This window comes from Limulus polyphemus, unplaced genomic scaffold (genome assembly GCF_000517525.1).
Source record: "Limulus polyphemus unplaced genomic scaffold, Limulus_polyphemus-2.1.2 Scaffold1629, whole genome shotgun sequence".
Taxonomy (NCBI): domain Eukaryota; kingdom Metazoa; phylum Arthropoda; class Merostomata; order Xiphosura; family Limulidae; genus Limulus; species Limulus polyphemus.
The window spans coordinates 194,183-216,992 of record NW_013667239.1 but is presented as its reverse complement, the minus strand read 5'-3'; the positions used below and the strand labels follow the sequence as shown (position 1 = coordinate 216,992).

At 35.0% G+C, this 22,810-nt stretch overlaps 1 protein-coding gene across 1 annotated transcript; it reads left to right on the top strand.

Moving 5' to 3' along the window:
• Positions 1-7,022: 7,022 nt before the first annotated feature.
• Positions 7,023-21,691, top strand: LOC106464363 (sodium channel modifier 1-like). The gene is made up of 6 exons (XM_022392055.1): positions 7,023-7,097; positions 10,774-10,844; positions 11,625-11,713; positions 12,238-12,344; positions 20,761-20,816; positions 21,622-21,691. Exons 1-5 carry the CDS (start codon positions 7,047-7,049, stop codon positions 20,788-20,790), a joined length of 348 nt encoding a protein of 115 aa, XP_022247763.1. The 5' UTR covers positions 7,023-7,046; the 3' UTR covers positions 20,791-20,816; positions 21,622-21,691.
• The last annotated feature ends 1,119 nt before the right edge of the window (positions 21,692-22,810 follow it).

Below are 22,810 nucleotides of genomic sequence, written 5' to 3'. Positions count from 1 at the left end.
CTATGCAATCTCGCAGATTGCTCTTGATAATATATATATTCTTTAAACCTCAATTTACAAGACTTTGCGGTATAGTTTGTACCAAGTACTGCATACCAAATATCAAAGTTTTGTGTGTGTGTGTGTTTTCTGTTCTATAATAATGTTATATTGACATTGTGTTACTTACTGATGAAAGAAGTCAGAATCGGAAGCTGTGTCCTCTGCCTCAGACAGAAAACAAGTTATTTATTTATAAAAGTGACTTTAAACCACCTTACTGACATTGTGTTACTGATGAAAGAAGTCAGAATCAGAAGCTGTGTCCCCTGCCTCAGACACATTGTTCGTTCAACAACATTGTTTTACGTTTTCATACAGGGAACTATTTTTTAGTATTAACATCTGTCTATAGCCTTCGTCGAAAATTAAGAAAAAATATTCTGTTGTGTTCTAGAAATTAATAATATGGTAAAGAAATGGTTACTTAATTTTGAAAGTCAAAAACTTACCGTCAGTATCCCCACCTTTTCTCACAGGGTGCAACGTAGATGCGAGCACAAATGGCCAACGTTTTTACAAACCTGCTTATTTCCAGTCTATCAGGAGCCTGTACTCAAATAATCAAGCTTAGTGCAAGCTTGCTCGGTGCTAACGAATTCTAACCATCGAATCGAGCCTTGTGCATGACCGCCGAGGAAAGTTGGAGCGTTTTTCCTGGTACCGGAAATTACGATCTTTTCGCGCATGCCTCGCTACTTCACGGCCTTATAGGGGCAAGAGTCGCCATTTGACAGGTACGTATGATAAAGGACTTAATAACTTGCGTGAAAAGGTTTCATTTAAGAGCGTTATAAATTACTTACTCCATTTTCAATCCCAGTCATCCTTTTGGCCACAGACTCGTGCATATATCATGATTTATAACCTACCTCCCCCTCCCATCAAGTAAAAATTCTGCGGATTTTCTAACAATTTTTTTTCCATTATAGAATACGTTACTTTCCGAACTTGTTGCATAACTTAACTTACCTATATAGTTCCCACCTGGAAAAATTATTGCGTATTGTTCATGTGATCATTGTTAAAGGGTGTGCTTGTGCGTGGGTGTGTGTCTCTGTTTACATAATGAACTAATACATGCTTCTGTTAAAATCCATATAAAAGGCGAAACGATTATGCATAGACTATGAATAGAAGAAGCGGATTCGAGCTTCTTTCCCTCCAAAAAAACTGTAGATGGGGGACATCAATGTAGGCTTGCTCCTTCCTAAACCAGCCAGTACTAATTTACTCTGTGATTCAAGGACAAATAGCAAACGAAGAGTGACATTTTCCAGGGGGAAAGTGCCCCCCCCCCTGCGGACGATCATGCGCACAATGCAAAAACACGCTACTTCAACAAACACAATTTCAGGAGATGGATTATTTCCCCTTGTAAAACGTTCTTACAATGGGCTTCTCCCCTTGCTGCAGCCTGTAGCGTTGAGCCTTGGACATTTCTACATCGTCGCCCTCTCAATCACAAACTTGTCTCTTTGGTGCTATATTTTAAATTCTGTTGTACTCTCGACCTCTAACTTCTTATACCAGTGTTTCTCAGCCAGGTTTGACAGACGATTCTCGCGTCCAAGCTTTGGTCACCCCATCATCTCTACAAGGATGAAAAACTTCTTGATGTTTCTTAGCGCAGTTCGTCATAGTTCATAATAAAAGGTGATATGTGCACCTCTCAGACTCCTCGTGGAGTCAAAAAAAAAAAAAGTTGATTCAGCGTAGACAGTTCCTGAACCCCTTGGAAACCTTTTGAATTAATTTAGTTTTTAATTCAGTGTGTTGCGTCAGCGAGGTCACATGACTAGTGTCACGCCACGTTTCTAGAAATATCTTGTTCCTTCGTGAATGTCCTAGCATTTACTAGATATAGGGTAGTCTGGTATATATAAGATGGTCACAACGTGACGGAACAATGTGTGTGTTGGTAGTGAGTAAATGAACTGCAGTCAGATAGTATTGTTGAAGTTGAGCACGTTCGTTGTTATAGAGCGACTGTTGAAAATAAGTGTATCGGTAAAGTTGTATTCGGAAAGAATAAACCAGTTTTATTAAGTAAGGACTTGTGTCGCTAAAGTTTCGTCGGAACGAAGTTACGGGAAATCAACTAACGAACGGAGACGTAACAAGTGTATTGTGAAAGATTTTATGTAGGATGATTGTAAACGTTGTTCTTATCAGTCCTAGTTGTCAACATTAAGTCGTAACGGATAATGTCTGTAGTCATAGCACCCAAATGCGTTGGGAATATTCCTTCTATCACATAAAATCCAAACACTGCTGTCTAACTAGCCAGCATCTATTGAAAATCAGTTAATGGTCAGGAGTTCAGTCTTACACCCACAACGTCTCAACTCCTACTGCCTTTCGCTGTCTGCACCCAGTTGTGGGAAGGAAGTTACCCCTAATACTCAGATACAACCTTGAAGTAGAAATAAAACCAACCTAAAAATTCTACATGGTAAAACTTCCAAATTCCACCCTTTTATTTACAAAAGGATATTAAACAGAACTAAACCCCTACCTTAATAGGGATTTTGGCCGTCACTCTCCTAACGCACTCACGGCCCTAAATTGCGTAGCAAATGTTTGTGGCAATAGGAAGCGAACCACGAAATCTTGGATTCTTAACCAGATATGAGGTCACGTCCAACCCGGCACAAAAATAGCAATAAAAACTAGGAGATAAACAATAAGGGGTAAAAATTAAATGTATCCTAGTGAGAAACAGTAAAATTCGTGTAAAAGATAACAATGTTGTAAAATGAAATTGTGAAAGACAAAATGCTATCGTTATTGCTATGTAAACTTCCATTTTTGAAGTGAAGATCGCCTCATTAGAGATTGTTTGTACGTAATGCCTTGTCAACATTTGTACTTGAAAGTCAAAATCTGAAAAAATAGAAACTATCGAAAAACAAAGCAAGATAGCTAAGCATAGACTATGAACAGGTGAAGTTGATTCAAATGTCTTTCCCTCTAAAAAATCTGTAGATGGAGGGGAGCATCAATATATGGTTGCCCCGTTCTAAAAACTGAGAGAAAGAGCTACCTCGAACCAGTCAGTATTTTCTCTGTGATTCAAAGGGAAAATAGCTATATGATCAGATATGGTTAGCAGCTAGAGTTAGCGATGGATGCTGTTCACTAACTGCATCTACAATGAAAGCAGGCTAGTCGTCAGCGCTTATTTCTGGGTATGTTGCTGTTGACTAGCTGCCTTCCCCGTAGTCTATCAATTGAAAATTTGATACAGTTAGCGCAGATAGCCCTTGAATAGCTTTGAAAAACTATACTGCTCATGGCGATAATGCTACAAAATTGCATGTTGTGCATGAATGTTCACAGCAGTGGCCTTCACTGATAGTGCAGGTGGTATCTCGAGGTTATGGCCTCACATACATTTGGTTAAGAATGACCAGTTATATGAGTAGCGTTAGTCACGTCTAGTAAATACGATGTTTCTTGCAAAGTAAGGAACATTGAATTTTATCAGTCTGGTAGATGGATTCAGCTTGATCAGTTGAAGATAGAAGATCCAGTAAAACTGATCATCCCTTGTCATAAAGGAAGTACATACACTGTGTTTGTGTTAAGTCTGTCTGTCTTTGCTCACTGTTTCCATATTTATTTCCAATATTGTGTATGTGTGTATGTACATGGAGGTAGCTCTTTCTCTCACTTTTTAGAACAGGGCAACCATATTTTGATGCTCCTCTCCATCTACACATTTTTTAGAGGGAAAGACATTCGAATCAACTTCACCTGTTCATAGTCTATGCTTAGTTATCTTGCTTTGTTTTTCGATAGTTGCTATTTTTTCAGACTTTGAGTTTCAAGTACAAATGTTGACAAAGCATTACGTACAAACAATCACTAATGAGGCGATCTTCACTTCAAAATGGAAGTTTACATAGCAATAACGATAACACACACACACAAATTTTTATTTTTATTTTCCCTTTGAATTCGTTTAGATTTCTAATTCAGTGTCTTTTGAAAGGTTTTAAGTAGCATGATTATAAGTGTTTTCTTATAAATGGTTGTTTTGTTTACACGCTTGGTATTAAAGCCTGGATTTTATATATACTAAAAGGTTTTTATTGCATAATTCAGTGTAATGTCAAAGTGCATTGTATCTTTATTAAAAGGTTATTTTTGTATTTCTATTCTTGTACTTATTTCTTTGATTTGACATATTTGTTTTTAAGGCTTATTGTTTTATTTTGCCTCGAACTAGAATATCAGTGTTAATGTTTTTGGTATAACTATTGTTCATGGGATCATTGTTAAAGGGTGTTTTTGATTAATAAAGTGAAAAATCAATGTCAATGATATAGGGGAAATCTTCCTGTAATATAAAGTGATTGATTGATGATTTTTATTGTTAATGGTTTTATGCTAAGGTGTATGTACTTGCATTAACATTAAAGAGTTTATTTTGTATTATATGTAGTTTCTGTGTTAAAGTGTTTATTTTTGTATTATCTTTATTATTCACTGTCGAGAATCAGTTTTAGTTTGTGTCTTTATTTTTTTTTCCAATGTGTAGTGATTAATATGTATCATTGTCAAATACTTTTTAATTACGTGTTCAAAATGCAGAGCATGTATTATTCCAAGCAGCAAAGTAGGTAAAGTTATTGATTTCGACCAACATCTCAACGGGTCCAGGATATTCCACAGAAAGTGGTAAACACTACAGCTATGGCTCCAGAAACGCTTGGTCACTGACTTGGGATACATGGCAGATAGCTTGCACCAAAGGGTTTGATGGTTGACTCAGATTTCTCAGGGCTGAGTAGACCTTGGTACATACCTTTGAGGGTAAAATAGCAAGTGATTGAGTTCATTATTGACACAGGATAAGCCAGAACACTGGTACATCTTGTGATACATCGAGTCCTCCAAGTTAAGCCACCACTCTGACCAGTGAATACTAACTTCATTCTAGCAAGTTATGATAGACTGGATGTAAATGGAGAGGCAAGTCTCTGGCTATGTCTAGGAAATTTTGCTCAAAAAAACGAAGACAATTACCTCTGATCTCGGTTCTGGCATTGGGATTCTCGGCATGGATGCAAATGCAGAAATTGTCAGGCAATTTCACTTATGCAACTGGTAAACTGATGTTTAATGGGGTTATCTGATGTCAATCAGATCAAGCTCAGGAACAATAAATTGTATGAGTGTATCTAGTGGAGGGGATGACAGTACTTCTGTGTACACAAGTCTAATGTTTCGATACAATGTAACCTCTTTATAGAAATCATGCATGAAATGAACTGTTTCCTGTTCAGAAAGCAGGCAGCATTAACATGGACAGTTATCTGTCCAAGGAGGAACGAGGTGTCGACGCTGTTTTGCAATTATGGGCAAAGAGCTATTCAGCTTTCTGCTATAATAGTTATAGGCATGGTAAACAAAGTGGAAGGAACTGAGGCTAGCAGTAATGCTAGGATTGTGCTTGTCATACCGTGATTTAAAACCAAGCTCGTAGCTACTGACACATCTGAGATGATTGGTTGAGTATTGTGGAAGTAATCAAGACCCATCACAGAAAAAAAGTGACTTTATGACTTGTTGGTTGCAAACACTCTAGACCTAATACAGCAAAAACCAAATCAGTGACCTGTTGGTTGAGTGTGCTGATGTATTTGTGTGACTAGATAGCCAATTGGTTTGAACAACAGTGGCTGACTACAGTGTAGATACAGGCAATGAATGGCCAAATAAAGCAAATACTGTACCAACTTCCTTGGAGTACTAGGGACGTGGCTAACAGTGAAATACAGTGGATGTTGAAAGATGAAGTAATACAACCTTTGAAAAGTGCTTGGTAGTTTCCACAAGTGATTGTCAGGAAAAAGCTACATCGTGATTCTTTGTTAATTTTAGATTGCTGCTGGCATATCCACAACAAAACAGCCGGTTCTAATTGGATACCAATAGCCAATAACAGTAGTAATAATGCAACTGGACCAGTGTTATTGAAGTTGCACCATGGAGCAGAACATATAATCATGTATGATAGTCATATGTCCATAGCTTCTAAATATAAATACTGTATGACAAAGAAGAAACGACTTGTAGTTGTAGTCCTCATAAAACACTATTGGTACCACTTGTATGGTAAGAAGTTTACCATCTGGGTGGACTATGCTTTGCTGAAATAGATAATGAACTTTAAAAATCTGGAAGAAATGATAGCACATTTGACAACAATGTTTCAAGAGTGTGATTTAATCATACATTATCACCTAGGCTCCCAAGAATATGATTTGTCATAGTGCATTACTCTTGTCTCCAACACGGAAAACGTGGATGGACTAGCTCACCATACAGTCTATTCATTTACTGTCCTGACCTGGATACCGTGCAAGAGTTAAACATTTTCTAATACTATATAATATACAGAAATCAGTTTAATCAGAGAATACCCCAGCCGTAAGGTTAATTCAATTCTATCTGTATGCACCACAAGGCAGTACTTTCTCTCGAAATTCCTTCTTTGATGCTTTCCCTAAGTACATCATATTGCTAGAAGTTGTCTCAATGGCAAGAGTTGTTTGTTATCAAGCACAAAGCTTCATAAAGAGTTATATGTGCTCTGCCCACCACGGGTATCGAAACCTGGTTTCTAGCGATACAAGTCCGCAGACATGTCTCTGTGCCACTGGGGGAAAAGGGCAAAATCGCGTAATGAAAGCATTCATCGTGTCATTTTTAACTGCAAAGGTGTAAAAACCAAGGGTTTTTTTTTTTTCGACCGCATCTGAATAAACAAAACCTAATAATATAATAGATCACTTGAATCATGTTATTTTTCGGGTCTTCATCCCTGACATTACAACTAGCGTTTTTACTGACTGAGATATTCTTAATATTTATGTTTTTATTAATTCTTGATTATCCAAGATTTTGATACGACAATTGAGCAGTTATTTATTTTTTTAATGATTTTATATTGTTTAGCTCAAGAGGTTGCAGCACATGCCACAAGAGTAACCATAATGTCGTTTAAACGGGACGGTGATGATTTTGCCCTACTTCGTAATCTGAAGGTTTGTAAGCGATTATGTTTGGTGTTAATTTATATATATATTATTATTGTTAACTATCTCTCAACATGCATTAATTATTAAAGTAGTCAGACTGCATATAATTAAGGGCACCATTATTATTAGTGTCACTGTAGACTATCAGTATCATGTTGAAAAATAAAGTTTTAGTTTTATGTAAATATTGACTGTATCAGTATTTGTAATTTTGCCTTTAAATTAAAATCTGGAGCTTAATTACACTAGTCTTAGTATCGTTATGATTATTAATGATTGCCACCGGAATGTTGAACTAGTAGAAGTAAGACTTTGGCTTTTAATGTTATTGCCACCTATCTGTGTCACTGTCAGTGGCAACTTCCAAAAGATACAAAAGGAGAATGAGTACCCAACCTGATATTTCTGTAGAGTTACACCGTTCTTAATACAACTGTAACCCTCTCAGTGAATATTGCACATAAAGTTTATGATAAACGATATAGTGACATTACTGTTTTACTTTGTGGGTACACTGCCAATTATATAGTTTCTTCAACTTTTAGTTGTACAATTTTATTGTAAAATAACTAACCAAGTTGAAACCCAAAAAACTTTAGTATAAATTATGATTTAAATAAATTACATATATTAATACTTATAACAATTCTAGGTAAGAGTTCCATATGGCACCCCCCCACTCAATTTAAAAAAAAATTCATCAAAGTAATATTTATGTATTAATAACTCATATTAATAGTGTGATCTGATAATTTTAATACATTTATTATACCTCTTACTTCATTAATTAGATGTACAATCTTCTTGGGGATAAACTTTACAAACGTCTTGTATAAAGGCATCAAAAAGGCTACTTTTATCAGAATATAATGTTCTCCACATGTATTCACACAAATGCTTGTCAAAGCCATGCCCCAATTTTTCTAATACGCCCCTTAAAATAAACCCTTTTCAGAATCTTTTTTATCCAGGCAATTATACAATTTTTGGGTGGGGGTGCCATATGGAACTCTTTCCCGATTCTATAGACTTGTGTAATTAGGCTCCTTTTGTATTTTTCTCTTTTGGCCATTACTATTGCCACTGACAGAATGGTGGCAATAAAAGCCACTTACTTACAATTTCAACCTACCGGAGGCAGTCACTGCTACAGAAAATCTATTAACACCGACATCAACAGTTTAGTTTGCCTGACTAACCCCAATATTTCCCGTCAGTTGTCACAAGATGGACTACTTTAGTAATCATGAGCTGATTGATGCTAGTAGCAGTATCATGTAAAAATATTAACACATACACGTTGGGATAGCGTTTTCTTTTTTTCTGGAAATTTAAAACTAGTGTATATCTCCTTAAAAAGAAATGACCTTACCCCTTTTGTATCTTTAAAATTAAAAATTGTAGCAACCTATAGTTTAATTTACGTTTGTCTGTGTCAATAGCAGTATCTTGGTTTTAATTGCCACATTCTTATTGGTGTCAATAGCCACTTTGTTTTCTTTTCTTGTATGGTACAACACAGTACCCTACATCAAATTTAGGACAAGGAAATTATTGGTCTATCTAGGCCATCCCATCCATACTAAACTTAACTTTGAAAAAAAAAATTAAAGCCAGCCGTTATCATTCAAATATTTATAAAGATATCCTCTAAACTCATTTAAATTTACACCATCCACCACATGTGCGTGAAACCCATTCCAAACTGCCTTATTAAAAAATAAAATTGTATTAGTTGAAGATGACATCTATCCTGTTCAAATTTATATTTGTGCACCCTAGCTCTATCATTCTCACCATTAAGTAGAAAAAAAAGATGATGCATCAAAATTATCAGTTTCGTTAAGAATCTAAAAAACCTAATAAGATCCCCTCTAGCTCAACTTCTTCTAGTATCATCTTAGTAGCCCTCCTCCTCTTAAGCCTTTCCTTTAATTCAGTGTCCTTCTTAATGTAATCAGCCAAAGACTAAACACAGTACCTCAAAAAATGCCTAACCAATGACCTATACAATGAAATTATAACCTCTTTAGACTTTTGTTCAATATTTTTTTTAGATACAACGTAAAATCCTACTGCCCTACCAATATAGCAACAGCACATTACTTGGATGGCTTAGGAGACTGAACAACCAGAATATCAAGATCATTTTCTTCCTTAACACTGTTAAGGTTATTTCCATTAACATTACACATATAATTAAAATTATTATATTCTACATGCATCACCTTGCAATTATTATAATTATTAGAAGTCATCTGTCATTTATTTTCCCAGTTCATCAAATAATTTAAACCCTTAAGTAAAGCAGCAACATCCTTCTCAAAGCCAACAACATCCAATATCTTAATATGATCCATAAATTTAAATAACTTATTTACCATTCCTTCATCTATGTCATTGATGTAGATCAAAAATAGCAAAGGTCCCTATTTGTGAAATTAACCCAGTTTGACTAGACTCTATTTATAACAATCCTCTACTTTCTTCCATCCAGCCACTTTTCTATCTAATGATTCAACTTATTCCCCATATCTATAAACATATTTTTTTCTTAAACAAGCCTTTTATGTGGTATCTTGTCAGTGCTTTTTGAAAATCCAGATATACCAAATCCACACACACTACATAACACCTTCAGAAAATGTCAAGAGAATTGTAAGACAAGATTTTTTCCCTAGTGAAATCATGATGATTATCCAAGAAAATTTTGAAGTTTGTTAAATGACTTTGCAAAGCATCTTATATCAGACTTTCAAAAATGTGCTGACCAGTGATTTAAGACTAAGAGGTGTATAATTATCAAGACAATTTTTATCACCTCCATTGAAAATAGGAGTGATGTTAGCTCAACTCCAATTTCCTGGCACTTATCCACTATTCAAGGACTTAAAAAAATTATTAGAAAGGTGATGTCTATGTCAGTTCTCACTGTAAAACATTAGGTTTAATTTTCAACTATAAAATGACCATCAGGCATTGGTAAAGCTGGTAGACTCACTGTCATGTGTTCACTTACTTACTGTGGTGCAGAAAGCCACACATCCCAATGATGTTACCATTCCATCAACCAAACAACTAACTAGAGCAGAACATACAGACAATAAGAGACCACTTGATCTTTAAAGAATGTCCTTTCACACCACTCTTGTAAAAATTTAAATCCAAGAAATTATCTATTCCTCTCTTAAACTCATGTAACATGCAAGTGACCACAAAAGCAACTCACATAAGCCAATCGTCCTGTTAGGAAAATATGGTCGTCTCAGACAAGTTATATTTTGGTGAACTTTACATATATTCAGATCATAAAGATTTTGTTTAATTAAATAAATATGTTTCAGTCAGTATGTTTTATTGCACTTTAACAACAAAATGAATCAAATGACTTTTGATTTTCAAAAAGCAGCACATACACACAATTATTTTGTGTGTGTGTCTGTGAATATTTGTAACTATTTTGTTTTCTTCATCTACTCTGCCAAGAAATACCCTATTTTTAACACAGAATTAAAGGCACAATACCAAAGTTGTTACTACTTATTAAGATTTAAATATTTGGGTTAATGCCCAGTTTTGTATAGTTGTAACCTTTAGAATGTTACTTTTCATAACCCAATGTATAAAGCATTAAATTTTTTACTGCTTAAAAATTCATATACCACTACTTTTAAATTTTCAGCGTAGGCGTGTGAGTGACTTGCTTGTTGGTCACATTCCTGAAGATGAGGCTTTACTTCTCAAGAACGGCAGGTTGGTGAGAGTTTAAGTAAATCTGTAGCTATAAGTTAGTGTTATTTACCTTAAAATAATTTGAGACTGGTATTTTAGTTATTGGATTTCAGGTGCTGTTATGAACATAAAAATATTATAAATCTGACTGCCAGCTACACAGCTAATGGCAAAAGTTGACATTGTTTTTTTCTTGTATTTGTCAATGTGATCATTCCATATCTAATCTGTTTTTGTATGCAACGTGTATAAGTATTTGACTAGTATATATATATATATATATCACTGTAGCTAAGAATGAAGGGGCATTCTTATTTTTAGCCACTATAAGCTTCACCTAAATACTAAAGTATAAAACAATTTATATTATATTTTTAAATTAACTTGTTGCTAGTTATACATTTTGTACACATCAGTGAAAACTAACATCTGTTTTCACATTAAAATAGAAGTATTCTTTTCAAAGTAGGTAAAAATGAGGGGGTGACTTAGTGATCTGAAATGGACTTTTATCATTGCACTTTATTTTTTAATATGCCTATATTACTGTTAAGTTTTTACTGAACTGTTGCACTTACCACAGAAAATTTGAAGCTATAAAGAAACATTTAAGAAATAACTTTTATCTAGTCCAGTTGCATTAAAATTTTGATTATCTTTTAAAGAAAGATCTTTTTGATATTGGTGTTCTTGTCCATTTAGACATGAATAAATATTTGAATTATCACTAGAATATTATGTTTATGTATGTATTATAAATATTTTGTTCATTATGGAAAAAAAAAATCTTCCTATATTCAGATACACTTGTACTGTGTGCTCTTACCGCCCCATTTTTGACACCATTGAAACTTTGTCCTTACACAGAAAAGGAAAGAGGCACTTAAACAGTAAGTTGGTTAAAATAGTCTTCCGAAGATTTGTATATAAAAATAGTCTCTTAACTTCAGAAGAGTGTTATTTAATTGCAAATGTGTTTTTGTCTACAAGATAACTTTCCAAACTGATGCTATATAAGTAAACTAGATTTTCTATATCACTTAGAAACATTTCAGTAGCATGAAATGCAGCACATCATTGTGTAAATGTACATATAAATGCTTACTTATTTCTTAAGTTTTCCTGTGCAATTTTATCTATACTCTTCAGTTTTTAATACACAGTCTAAGGTCTATATTTTACTCTATTGTGTTAATTTGTTATACACAGCTAACCATAGTGTCCATTGAGAGGTTGAGAATGGGGACTAGTAGCCATCAAAATAATTAATACAACTTGTGTAATTTGGATGATATGAAATATCATAGTATCTAATCCAGTAAGTATTATTGTCTTTAAATTCATTGTTACTTTGTGATTTATATTAAATTAGTAAAGAAAAATTGTTTACTTTTTTTCTTTATTTCCTTCTAAGACTTAACTAGGCATCTTGCTCAACAGCATGAGCTTCTTTTGCTCAAACAGAAAAAAGAACACAAAGCATTTATAGAAACAGGTTCAACAAAACTTTCTGGAGAGAAGGTAGAGAAATGTTTTTTTTATTCATCTTTCCTTTTACATTAAAATACTTAACAATAGCACATAGAAATTAAAATGGAAAGAGATTAAAACTTGCCACTACTTTAAAAAAATTTAAATATTCAAAAAATGTTTTTATTCATCCCCCAAAACTTATTTATTGTGACATGTGACAAGAGCTTAAATTGTACTTGTTTTTTTTTTTTCCACTTCAACAAGTAGTGATAATTCCTGTAAACATCTTTGGATGAGCTCTTTCTAGTAATATATACTAAACTTTGTGTGTGTACATCTAGTTGTTAAGCTTATTCCAAAGCATAGGAAAGATCAAGATGATAAAAAGCCATTCAGTCCATTGTGGTTACTCTTGTACCCACTAAACTAAATGTGTGCTCGACATCCACATAATCTATTTGTATATAATAGACAGGTAATGTCGACTAACAGCACACATCATATCATCTAGCAAACAATTCTGCAAATTTATTGTTATCAAAGTGAAATAATCTTACAAAAAAATAAATCTGGATCTAGGATTCAAAGGAAAATTTTTCAAACTTCTAAGAGGTTTAAACATTTCAATAAGATCCTTTTTTTTTTCTTGATCAAGCCAACTAGTGGAAAGACCATTCCCTTTTCATCAGCTGGTAGGTGTGTAGAAGGATACATTTGATAGTCATTAAATAATGTTGACCTTCCATTATTTTGAATTTTAGAGGCAAATGAGGATCTATTTTAAAAGATGACCTGTCTTCTTATAATAGGTATTACATATTCATTCAGAACATAAGGGCTTAAGTTTTGTCATTCATAATTGATACTATTCAAGATAAGCATGAAATGGTTTAATCCTGTGGTGGGCAATGTCTTATAACCTTTGGTGTCATAAGCATTTCTTCATATTCTTCCCTAAGCAATAGTGTTTCATTTGGAATGTTGGTTCTATAATCGTTTTTATGCTTGGAATATTTCTGAGAATAGAAACGTTTTACAGTTTTAATTACTATGATTTAACTTGAGTAATATAGTTTTTTGTTTTAGTTACTGATATCTATGATTTAGTCTTTTCACAACTTTTCTGCATCCCACTTTCCTCAACTTTCATCTTCAAAAACAAAGTCTAGATATTTCCAAAGACTGCTCACTGTAAATTAAAAAAAATTACTTAACAATAACATATAATACATGTACTATTTAGTTTTTGCTTTAGAACTATAAGAGTTAATTGATAAATGTTATCTTTTCTACTTTAACTTAAGTTGCTAATTGTACAAGATTCCTCAAGTGTAAATGTAAACATTTCATTGTTTGAAAAAAAAACATTTACATGAGGAAGGGCATTCACCCAAAATATTGTATGGTTTATCAAAATATTTTGTGTCACAAATCTCTGTTCATCCTTGTTCATTTCTCAAGCAGCACAGTGCTTTATTATGACTGTAAGTAGTACCTTTGTTTTTGTTGACAAACACCTTACTTATTTACACTTTCTTTAATATTAGTGTTTCTTTTTTGGTTTTATCATGTTGAGCTTACGTTTAATTCCATTTGTGATTCAAGACATTTTGAATTACCCTTTTTTTTGGCAAAGGAAACTGTTATATTTTGTAATATTTTTGAATAATTTTAGGTGATCCTTTTAGAAAAAGCTGTGGTATACTTTTAATTTTTTTTCTATTTTATGAACTAAATACGTGTGTGTGTCCTAAAAATTAGCAGACAGCTATAGTCAAAGACAAATTTATAATATCACACCACATTTTACAGAGAACTTTTAAATCTTGAGTTCCATTAAATTATTTTAACTTTTATTGCTTAATTCTGAAATGTTACTACCTTCTCACCCGAAGCTATCTCGACCTTGATTTGCTCTCTAAGCTTTGCTAAAATGTTTTCAACAGTGCACCAGTCTTTTATACCCCTTCATTATTGCACCATTGCAGCAACAAGTACTGATCACGTGATTATCCTCCTCCAATCATACTATGCTAATTATACTAGCACAAGTAGCTCCCTCTACCATTGCAGCACAAGCCTCACTTTCTCGTTTGGCATTCTAGTGTATAGATGTGTGTTTTAACTCATTCCCCATGTGACTATAAGATTTTGATTTTGCTTGATCACAACTTTATATCAGTTTCAACTTCTTGTTTTTGATTTCCAATGTTTTAGAAATGTTTATGTTTCCGAATTCTACTTTGATCATATGAATTCAAGGCTTTAGTTTGTGGAGAGTGCATGCCTTATGTTTGGCCAATTACTCTGTGGAAATTGTCTTTCTATGGCACTTTCCACCTGTTACCACACCTCCATGTAATCTGCTGGTTTAGGTATTGTTCTTTTCCCACGAAATATGTGGTAAGTTTTTCAGTGTGTATTTCTCACTCCCCATAAGTATACCCATGTTCAATGAATTTATGTAAGTTTGTGTGGATGAACTTTCTGCACTTGATAATTTAGGTCATTCATGTCTTTTATGCTCAGTATTGGGTACCTTTTTATTCTCATGTTCTTTAGGATTGGTTTTAATTTAGCGTCCTTTGACTTATACATTCTTTGGGTGAACATCTGCATTCCCTTAGTGGTTTTGTACTTTGGGTGTTACTTATTGTTTTCTGTTTTAGGTTGAATTTCATAGTTTTGCAGGTTTGTACTTTGTACACTTTACACATTTCTACATTTTGTTAGTTCATTAGTAACGAGTACTTTCTCTCAGTATATTTAGCTTATGTGTCTTTGGCTACACTTCACGACAATTCCGTAGGTTCTGTCTGTGGGTTCCTGCCTTCCATTTTGCTCTCCCTCTATCCACTTTCCAGATCTCCATCCCTCCACCTTGGGATAGTACCTCATCCAGTCATCTTGCCTAGTCTGTTCGAGACCTACTACATAAAGGAGCTATCGAACAGGTTTTGCCCACTCAACCAGGATTTTATTCCCATCTATTTGTTGTGTCCAAAATACACAGGAGAGTGGAGTCCCATTATATCTCTTTTTTTTCCCAGCTGTATTCTTATCTGGAGACACCTCACTTCACTCTGGAGTCCTACCTCTTGCTTAGGTGGATTTTTTTCCTTAGTGTCATGTCGTTTCTCTTCAGTTCCTACATGAGGGTTCTGTCTTCCAGCTCTGGGTGCTGCCATTCAGTCTTTCTTCAGCTCTCTATGTGTTTTGTCAAGTGATATGCTTTTGCACGTCATCTTGCACTGGGTCTTCAGACTCCCTTGAACATGGACAATTGGCTTCTGCTCACCTCTTCCCATGCCCAGTCAGTCACTCACACCTGCTTACTTCTTCGAAAAGATGCTTGGGTGAGGTTTATCATCAAGTTGGAGAAGTGTTTTACTATCCCCTCACAGTATCTTATTCATTTGGAGTTTTTCTTCACTTTCTATTTCAGCATTCTCCACTTCAGCTCCAGGATATGGAGGAGCTGTCACATAGGCCATACCTTCTCCTTCTCTCTCTCTGCACGAGAGGTTCTCTCTCTTTTGGGGTTGTGGGCTTCCTTGAAAGCTCTCATTTCCTTGCGTTGGGTGCACATGTATTCCCTTCACTGGGCAGTGAACTTCCCCCAAGATCTCCTGGACCATCCCATCTCTCTTCTACCTGGGATCAGGGCTGATCTTGCTTGTTGGCTCTACAGGGACTTGACCACAGTGGGGGTTCCCATTCCTCCACCTTGTACCGAGTCTCATCTGTTTACAGTTGCTTCCTTGGGGGGCTTTCCTTGATTCTCCAGAGATTTTGGGTTGGTAGTCAGTCGAGGAGGTTGCTCTCCATTTCCACATCCTGGAACCTTTCACAGTTCATCAGGCTCTGTATCATTTCCTCCCATTCCTGTGGGGGTGGGTGGTTATGGTTCATTCTGACAATTCCACTGTCATCAGCTATATTATCAAGCAAGGGGGTAACCAATTCCAGATCTCCGTGTTTTCCGGCTCTGGATCTCCTGTACTAGACCATGACATGACTGTTCTGGCATGTCATGTTCCTGGAGGTATGAATCTTGTGGCCAATCGCTTATCACGCCCCAACCAAGTTCTCCCCATGGAGTGGTCCTTTCATCCTCAGGTTTTTCTGTGATGAGTGTGTTCTCAACTGGGAACTTTGCATATATATGTATTTCCTGTTCACTGGAATGCCAAACTTCCTTCCTTTTTGGTCTCCAGTTTCTCACACCTCAGCTCTGGGGATGGGTACTTTCAGTTCAGATTAGAGGGGTTTTCACCTATATGCCTACCCTCCAATCAGACTCTTTGCCTTGGTCTTTTCCCTTATCCAGGTCACTCTTTGTTTTTTCTGCTGTCCGTATTGGCTGGCTCAGATGTAGTTCCCTCTGCTCTGGCCCTTACTGGAGCTACAGCCCCTGCTTTTATTTATCTCTGTCCTAATTGCTCCTCCAACAACCACGATGGACATTTTTCATCCCAAGTCACCACACTCCAGTTTCACATATGACTTTTGTCCAGTCTTGTGCTTCAACTGTGGGACTCCCCCTCACGTAGCATCTTTCCTTGCTTGTACCTTTTGCCCTTCCTCCTTGTCTATGTACCAGAGGCTTTGGTCTTACTTCAGACTTGGGTCTATTGCCTATGGCTTCTGACCATCCCATCCTTCTGTTCCTCACCTGTCCCAGTTCTTTATCTGATTGTTTCTTCAGATCTTGTCTGTTTTAACTGTTGCTCTTTTTAGGGCCACCCTGTTGAACACCTTCCTTTCTCCCACTTACAGAATGCTTTCTTTTCCCTGGTTTTTTTTCTCCTTTTCCAGTCCTTTCATCTGGTCCATCCTCCCTGTTCTTTTATTCTGCTGGTTTGGGATATGATTATTGTCCTTCATGCCCTGTCTGGTTCTCCCTTTGAACCCTTTGTAATGTGTTCCTTGTACCAATTTCCCTTAAGACCTATTCCCCCCCTTTGGCATCATTCCAATATTTATGCCATTAATGTTTCCCTCATCCTTTACCATTCCTCTTGTATTATCCGCTTTCTGAATCAGATTTTCCTTCCCAGGACATCGGCTGCATGGAAAGGTTGTTGGGCTTATTCTCCTATTTCCTTTCTATCCTTTTCCCACCTGTTCTTCCATTTGGATCCAGATTGTCTACTTTGTCCAGTTTGTTACCTGCTAAGTTATATGGCTCATACTGCCTCCTTTTGTGGTTCTTATTCCTGTCTCTTTGTTCCATGGAATTCCTCTGTTTCCAATGATATTTTCACGTATTATGCTCACTGGTTGAGTTCGTCAACTCATATGACTGGCATATTCTGGCGTGTCCATGGACAGGCACTGTCTACATCATGTTTCTTCACAACAAACTTGTCATCTAACTATGTCTTAAGATACTTGCAACCTCTGTCCTTTGGAGGAGATCGTTCAGGCGAGTATGTGGACAACTCCCAATACTTTTATTGCTCTTTATATGCACAACACAGCTGTGTCTTCCTTAAGCGGGTATCATCTTCCTCCTATGACAATTCTACACATGTCTGTTTACCTTTGCCTGGGGTAAGTTGACATATTATTCTTTTTTTACATTAATTCATTGATATACATCATATTTTAGGATCCAACCTGGTGGCGGGTGTTGCCTGGTCAGATATTTTGAATATTATATGTTGGCACTATATCTGTATACTTCCATAATGCTCACTGTGGAGATGGGGTGTTTCTGTAAGACCCTCGACTGCTTATCCGGTGGTGTGTGTGTATATATCTATATCTATATATATATATATATATATTTTTCCCTTATTACTGTATCATACATAAAGGACCATCACTCATGGACTTCATGAGTAAAGCAGATGGGGATTTTTCCCATTCCTACTGACCCGGGATTCTTACAATCAGGGTCTTTCTTTTCAAAATAGGGAATCGCAGACACCCATTGCACTGTCTCCAGTGTGTTATTCCTCCAGACTCCCCAATCCATATCCCCCCCCCCCCTTTTCTTCCAGTGGAGCACCGGAGTTCTTGCCACTTCCAGTTCTCAGTCACTGGAGTGGTGGGCTGTGGAGGTTTCCTCTGGAATGGGATTTGTACGATAAAACAAATTTCATAGCTATATGCGCCACTCTATGAGAAAAGAACTATCGTACTTATGTTTCATATTTCCAATATCATAATTAGCTCAATCCAGGGTGCTTTTCCAATATGTTTTTTGCCTGGGTAGACTTCACTTGTTGTTCACTAGATAATTTTTGTTTTTTTATGGAAGGTGCTTCCACTGGATATTTTCTACCCAGATGGACTGCACTTCACATACTCCATAATTTCACAAGGCATTTCCCCTAGATGTTTTTGCCAAGGCTGACTGTACTTGTTGATCACATAATCTGTTATGTACTGTACATGAAATGAAAGAAATACTATGTAAGGTGCTTCAACTGTTGTTTTTGATTGGATGGACTGCATTTGGCATAATCCAAGGTACTTCCAATGGATGTATTTTGCCTTGGCGGACTGCACTTGGCATATTCATATACATTTACAGTCCTTTAGTCTTAGTCACACATTCTTATGTCTGATTCCAGGTACCTTCTTCAAATCGGACTATGACTGTGCCACGTGCTCATGCTTGTTAATATGTTAACATCTTACGTACTATCTGTTGTCCACTGGTGAAATCATATTACATTACATGGTTCCTGTCTTTTAAGTTCTGACCTATGTATCTTACTTGCGAAGAGCATACCTGTTCCAGAAGTAGTGCTATAACCTACAGGTGTGCCTCCTTTTATAATTGTGGCACACCTGTTCTTTCAATGCAGTTGTTTCCACTTGTTTGATTACTTTTGCACCTTCACCGGCCCCTCCATCTTTGCAAGGTGGGATTCTAGCTTTGGGTGAGAGGAGGTAGTACTGTTTTGGAAGTTAACATTTTCAACCATTGAAAATGTATTTCTGATAAGTACTTACCTCCGCTCACCCACTTCCCACCTTTCCTCCCCACTGATTTGCCAGTGTTTCTGGCTTGTATCTACCAATTCTTAAAAGTGAGGATTGTGCTTCAGTGGTAGAGGGAGCTACCTACACTAGTACAGATAGTGCAGTATGTTTGGTGGAGGGTAATCACATGATCAGCATATGTTGCTGCAATGGTGCAAAAATGAAGGGGTATGAAAGACTGATGTGCTGTTGAAAAAATGTTACCAATGCTTAGAGGGCAAATCAAGGTCAAGATAGCTTTGGATATTTTCAGTGTTAGAAAATGTTAAGTTTTGTTTAAAAACCTACTCAAATTCATTATGATTCCTGATTGTGGGGGTATTTCAGTTAGTGTTTAAGTGGATTTTTAATTAATTTTATCAAATATAAATTTAATTTGTTATGCTTCTCAAGATACCATGAAATATTGTTTTCCTGTATCTGTTCTAGTACTTTAGCTGGTATAAGGTATTTTGTCAATATAATTGAAAAACTTGGTTATCATTGGATAACCAGAGTATTACAATATTTCACCAGGATTAACCTGGGATCATTAGGTACATCATTGTAGTTGATGTACCTGAATGAGCATTTGTAAGTTCAGGAAATTGTGTTGCATTTTATTTTAACAGCAGCTCATTACTTCTGGTTGTACCTGGTAATGTTATTATCAGGTTGTAAAGAGACCTTTAATTAATGACGTATGAGTTTATGAGTACACTAATGTTTAGTTAAACTGTTCTATTTTCTTTTCTTTTGTAAACACTAATTGTTTAAGAAAAATAATGTTTAATAGTACACAATAAAAAAAACAACTAAGATGAGACCTATTGTATAAAGATGAATCTTGAGGCTGCCAACTAATCTTGTACACAAATAATGTTTAGCTAAACTACTCTGTTTTCTTTCTTGTTTTAATACTAATTGTTGAAGGAAACAAATATTTAATAGTACACAATAAAAAAACCAACTAAAATGAGACCTATTGTATAAAGATGAATCTTGAGGCTGCCAGCTAATCTTGCACACAAATAATGTTTAGTTAAACTACTCTGTTTTCTTTCTTGTTTTAACACTAATTGTTGAAGGAAACAAATATTTAATAGTACACAATAAAAAAAACATTAAAATGAGACCATCTCAGTCTCAAAATACAATAAAACATTTATTCAGTAATCTGTTGTATAAAGATAAAAACTTGAGGCTAATAGCCATTCTCACACACCCTACATCTTTGATGTATTAGTTTGTCATCATCAGAAGGAATGCATCAAAATGTGGAATGTATGAGACTGCCGGCAGGTTCAAGATTTTATCTTTATACATAGATTATTAATTAAATGTTGTATCTTATTTTGAGACTGGAATGGTCTTATTAAAAAGACATTATTGTGTAATATTAAACGTTTTTGTTTCTTCATCAACTGTGGTGTTTAAAAATTTTACACTACTGTCATTTTAACTTTAATAAATTGTTTTTGTGCAGTACTGTTTTCTCCACATGGAAAAGGAGTAGAGAATTCTTTGAGGAAGAAGATATTGGTCAGTTGTCCTCTGACGTTATGTATTATCTCATATCATTTTAGATTTCACCATGTTACACTATTGTATGCTTGTTATTGTAACTAAAAGAAATTAGACAAGGAAAATACAGTACAAAAGGAAAAATATTTAATGAGTACTATGAATGGTAGGTAAAAGTATCTGTGTTGCAGAAATAAATTTCAATATTGAACTCCATTCCACATTGACATATATCTTTAAATTATAGGGGTAATGTAGATGTTAATGTTAAAACTGCTTTTCTTAAATATGCACTTGATTTACTAATATACACAATGTTCAGCAGATGACAGTTATTACGTAAAACTCAAATCTTGAAAGGTTGCATTTGTTAATTTTACAAACATTGTGCAGTATTAGTTAAGTAAAGCCACTTATAACATTAGCAATTTTACCAGTCTCTGAATTGGTATTTCATTTGTAGTTGTACCTTGGCAGCATAACATGATCAATGTTATTGTGCTGTTGAAACTAGTATTATCTTCTAAAAACACAAGAGTATACTCTTCAGCTTTGTTTGGTTCACTTGATGTGATTGGAAATAAGCTTGAATGCAAAATAGTTTAATATTTGAATTTTTTTAGTATACATATTGTGTACATTTTCTTGCTTGAACTAATATTCAAAACAAATTTAAAAAGTTTTATGGTTTAGAATAGTTTTATAGGTCTAGAGATACAGTGTTAAATGAACACAACTAGAGATATTAATAAGTTACTTTCTTTTGTATTATATTACTATGAACATGTTCTTCAATACATAATGCTTTTTTTTTACTTACAAGGTTAAGGAAAAACCATCCCACCATAAGTTATTAAAGACAAAACCTTACAACAGTTGTCAACGGAAGCTCAAGATCTCCATTGAAAGCAAAAACAAAGACAAGTCTGGTAAGTAACTTTCTCAGTTAGTAATTTATAGCTTCTGAAATTAGTTACATCTGTATGTATTTGTGTTTGTATATATATATGCTACATTATGCATTGTAAGATACAATGTGTGTCCTGCATATTAATGCTAAAATCAGTGTCAAAACGGAGCATCGAATCTTACAAACGTATTAAAAACAACAAACAAGAAGTTATGGAAGGTTGAAAGGTGAGTTTATATTGTATATTCTTAATTGAAGGAACAAACTGAACATTTCACATGCAGTTCTACTGAAAAAGTTAAATGTTAATTTAATCAGGGAATATGTTACAAATTGCTTATTAATCCTCTCCACATGGGTGAAAGGCCATGTCATCACATTTGTCAACTCGCAATCAAAATTTTATTGAACTACTATTTAGTGAATTTATGTGAAGTTTGGTATCAAACTGGAGACTATAATTCACGTTTAAGTATTATACATTATTTGATTTCTTAACTTAATAGTAAATATAAAAAAAAATGCATCTAAACATTGATTTTTGTGTGTCACGTGGTATGTTGAATGCAGCACTGGTTCAAATTAGAAGTTTGTGATGTCAAAATACATAGTCTGTAGTTTTGTACAAATTAGAAATTCAAATTACCAATATTAACAAGCTAAAATATAAAATAAGAACCTCCTATCTTTTCTATTTGTTGAGATATCACTCATGTACTGAATCAAACACAGTGGCCCCACTCACCTCTTTCCATTTTTGGAAACGCTCCTTTATATACGCTTACTTCTGTCTATGACATGTGAATGACCAATTCAAAGCTCAGAATGTCCCCCGAGTGTATTTCTTAGCCATTTTCAAGTATTACAATGTCATCTCGTTCTTTTGAAACAAGTCTTCATGCTGGTAAATTAAGTCTTTAGTCTGCTTGAAATTTCATATTTCATTAGACCTAAATACAGCTTAATTACTAAGCTTGATAAATTATAGTGGAATTCTATGGTATTGATATAGTAATTTATGATTTTTTGGTTATTTGAAATGTATATATAAAATCTTAAAAAAAATATTTTGTTTCACGTCCTCCATGTGCAAAAATTTTAT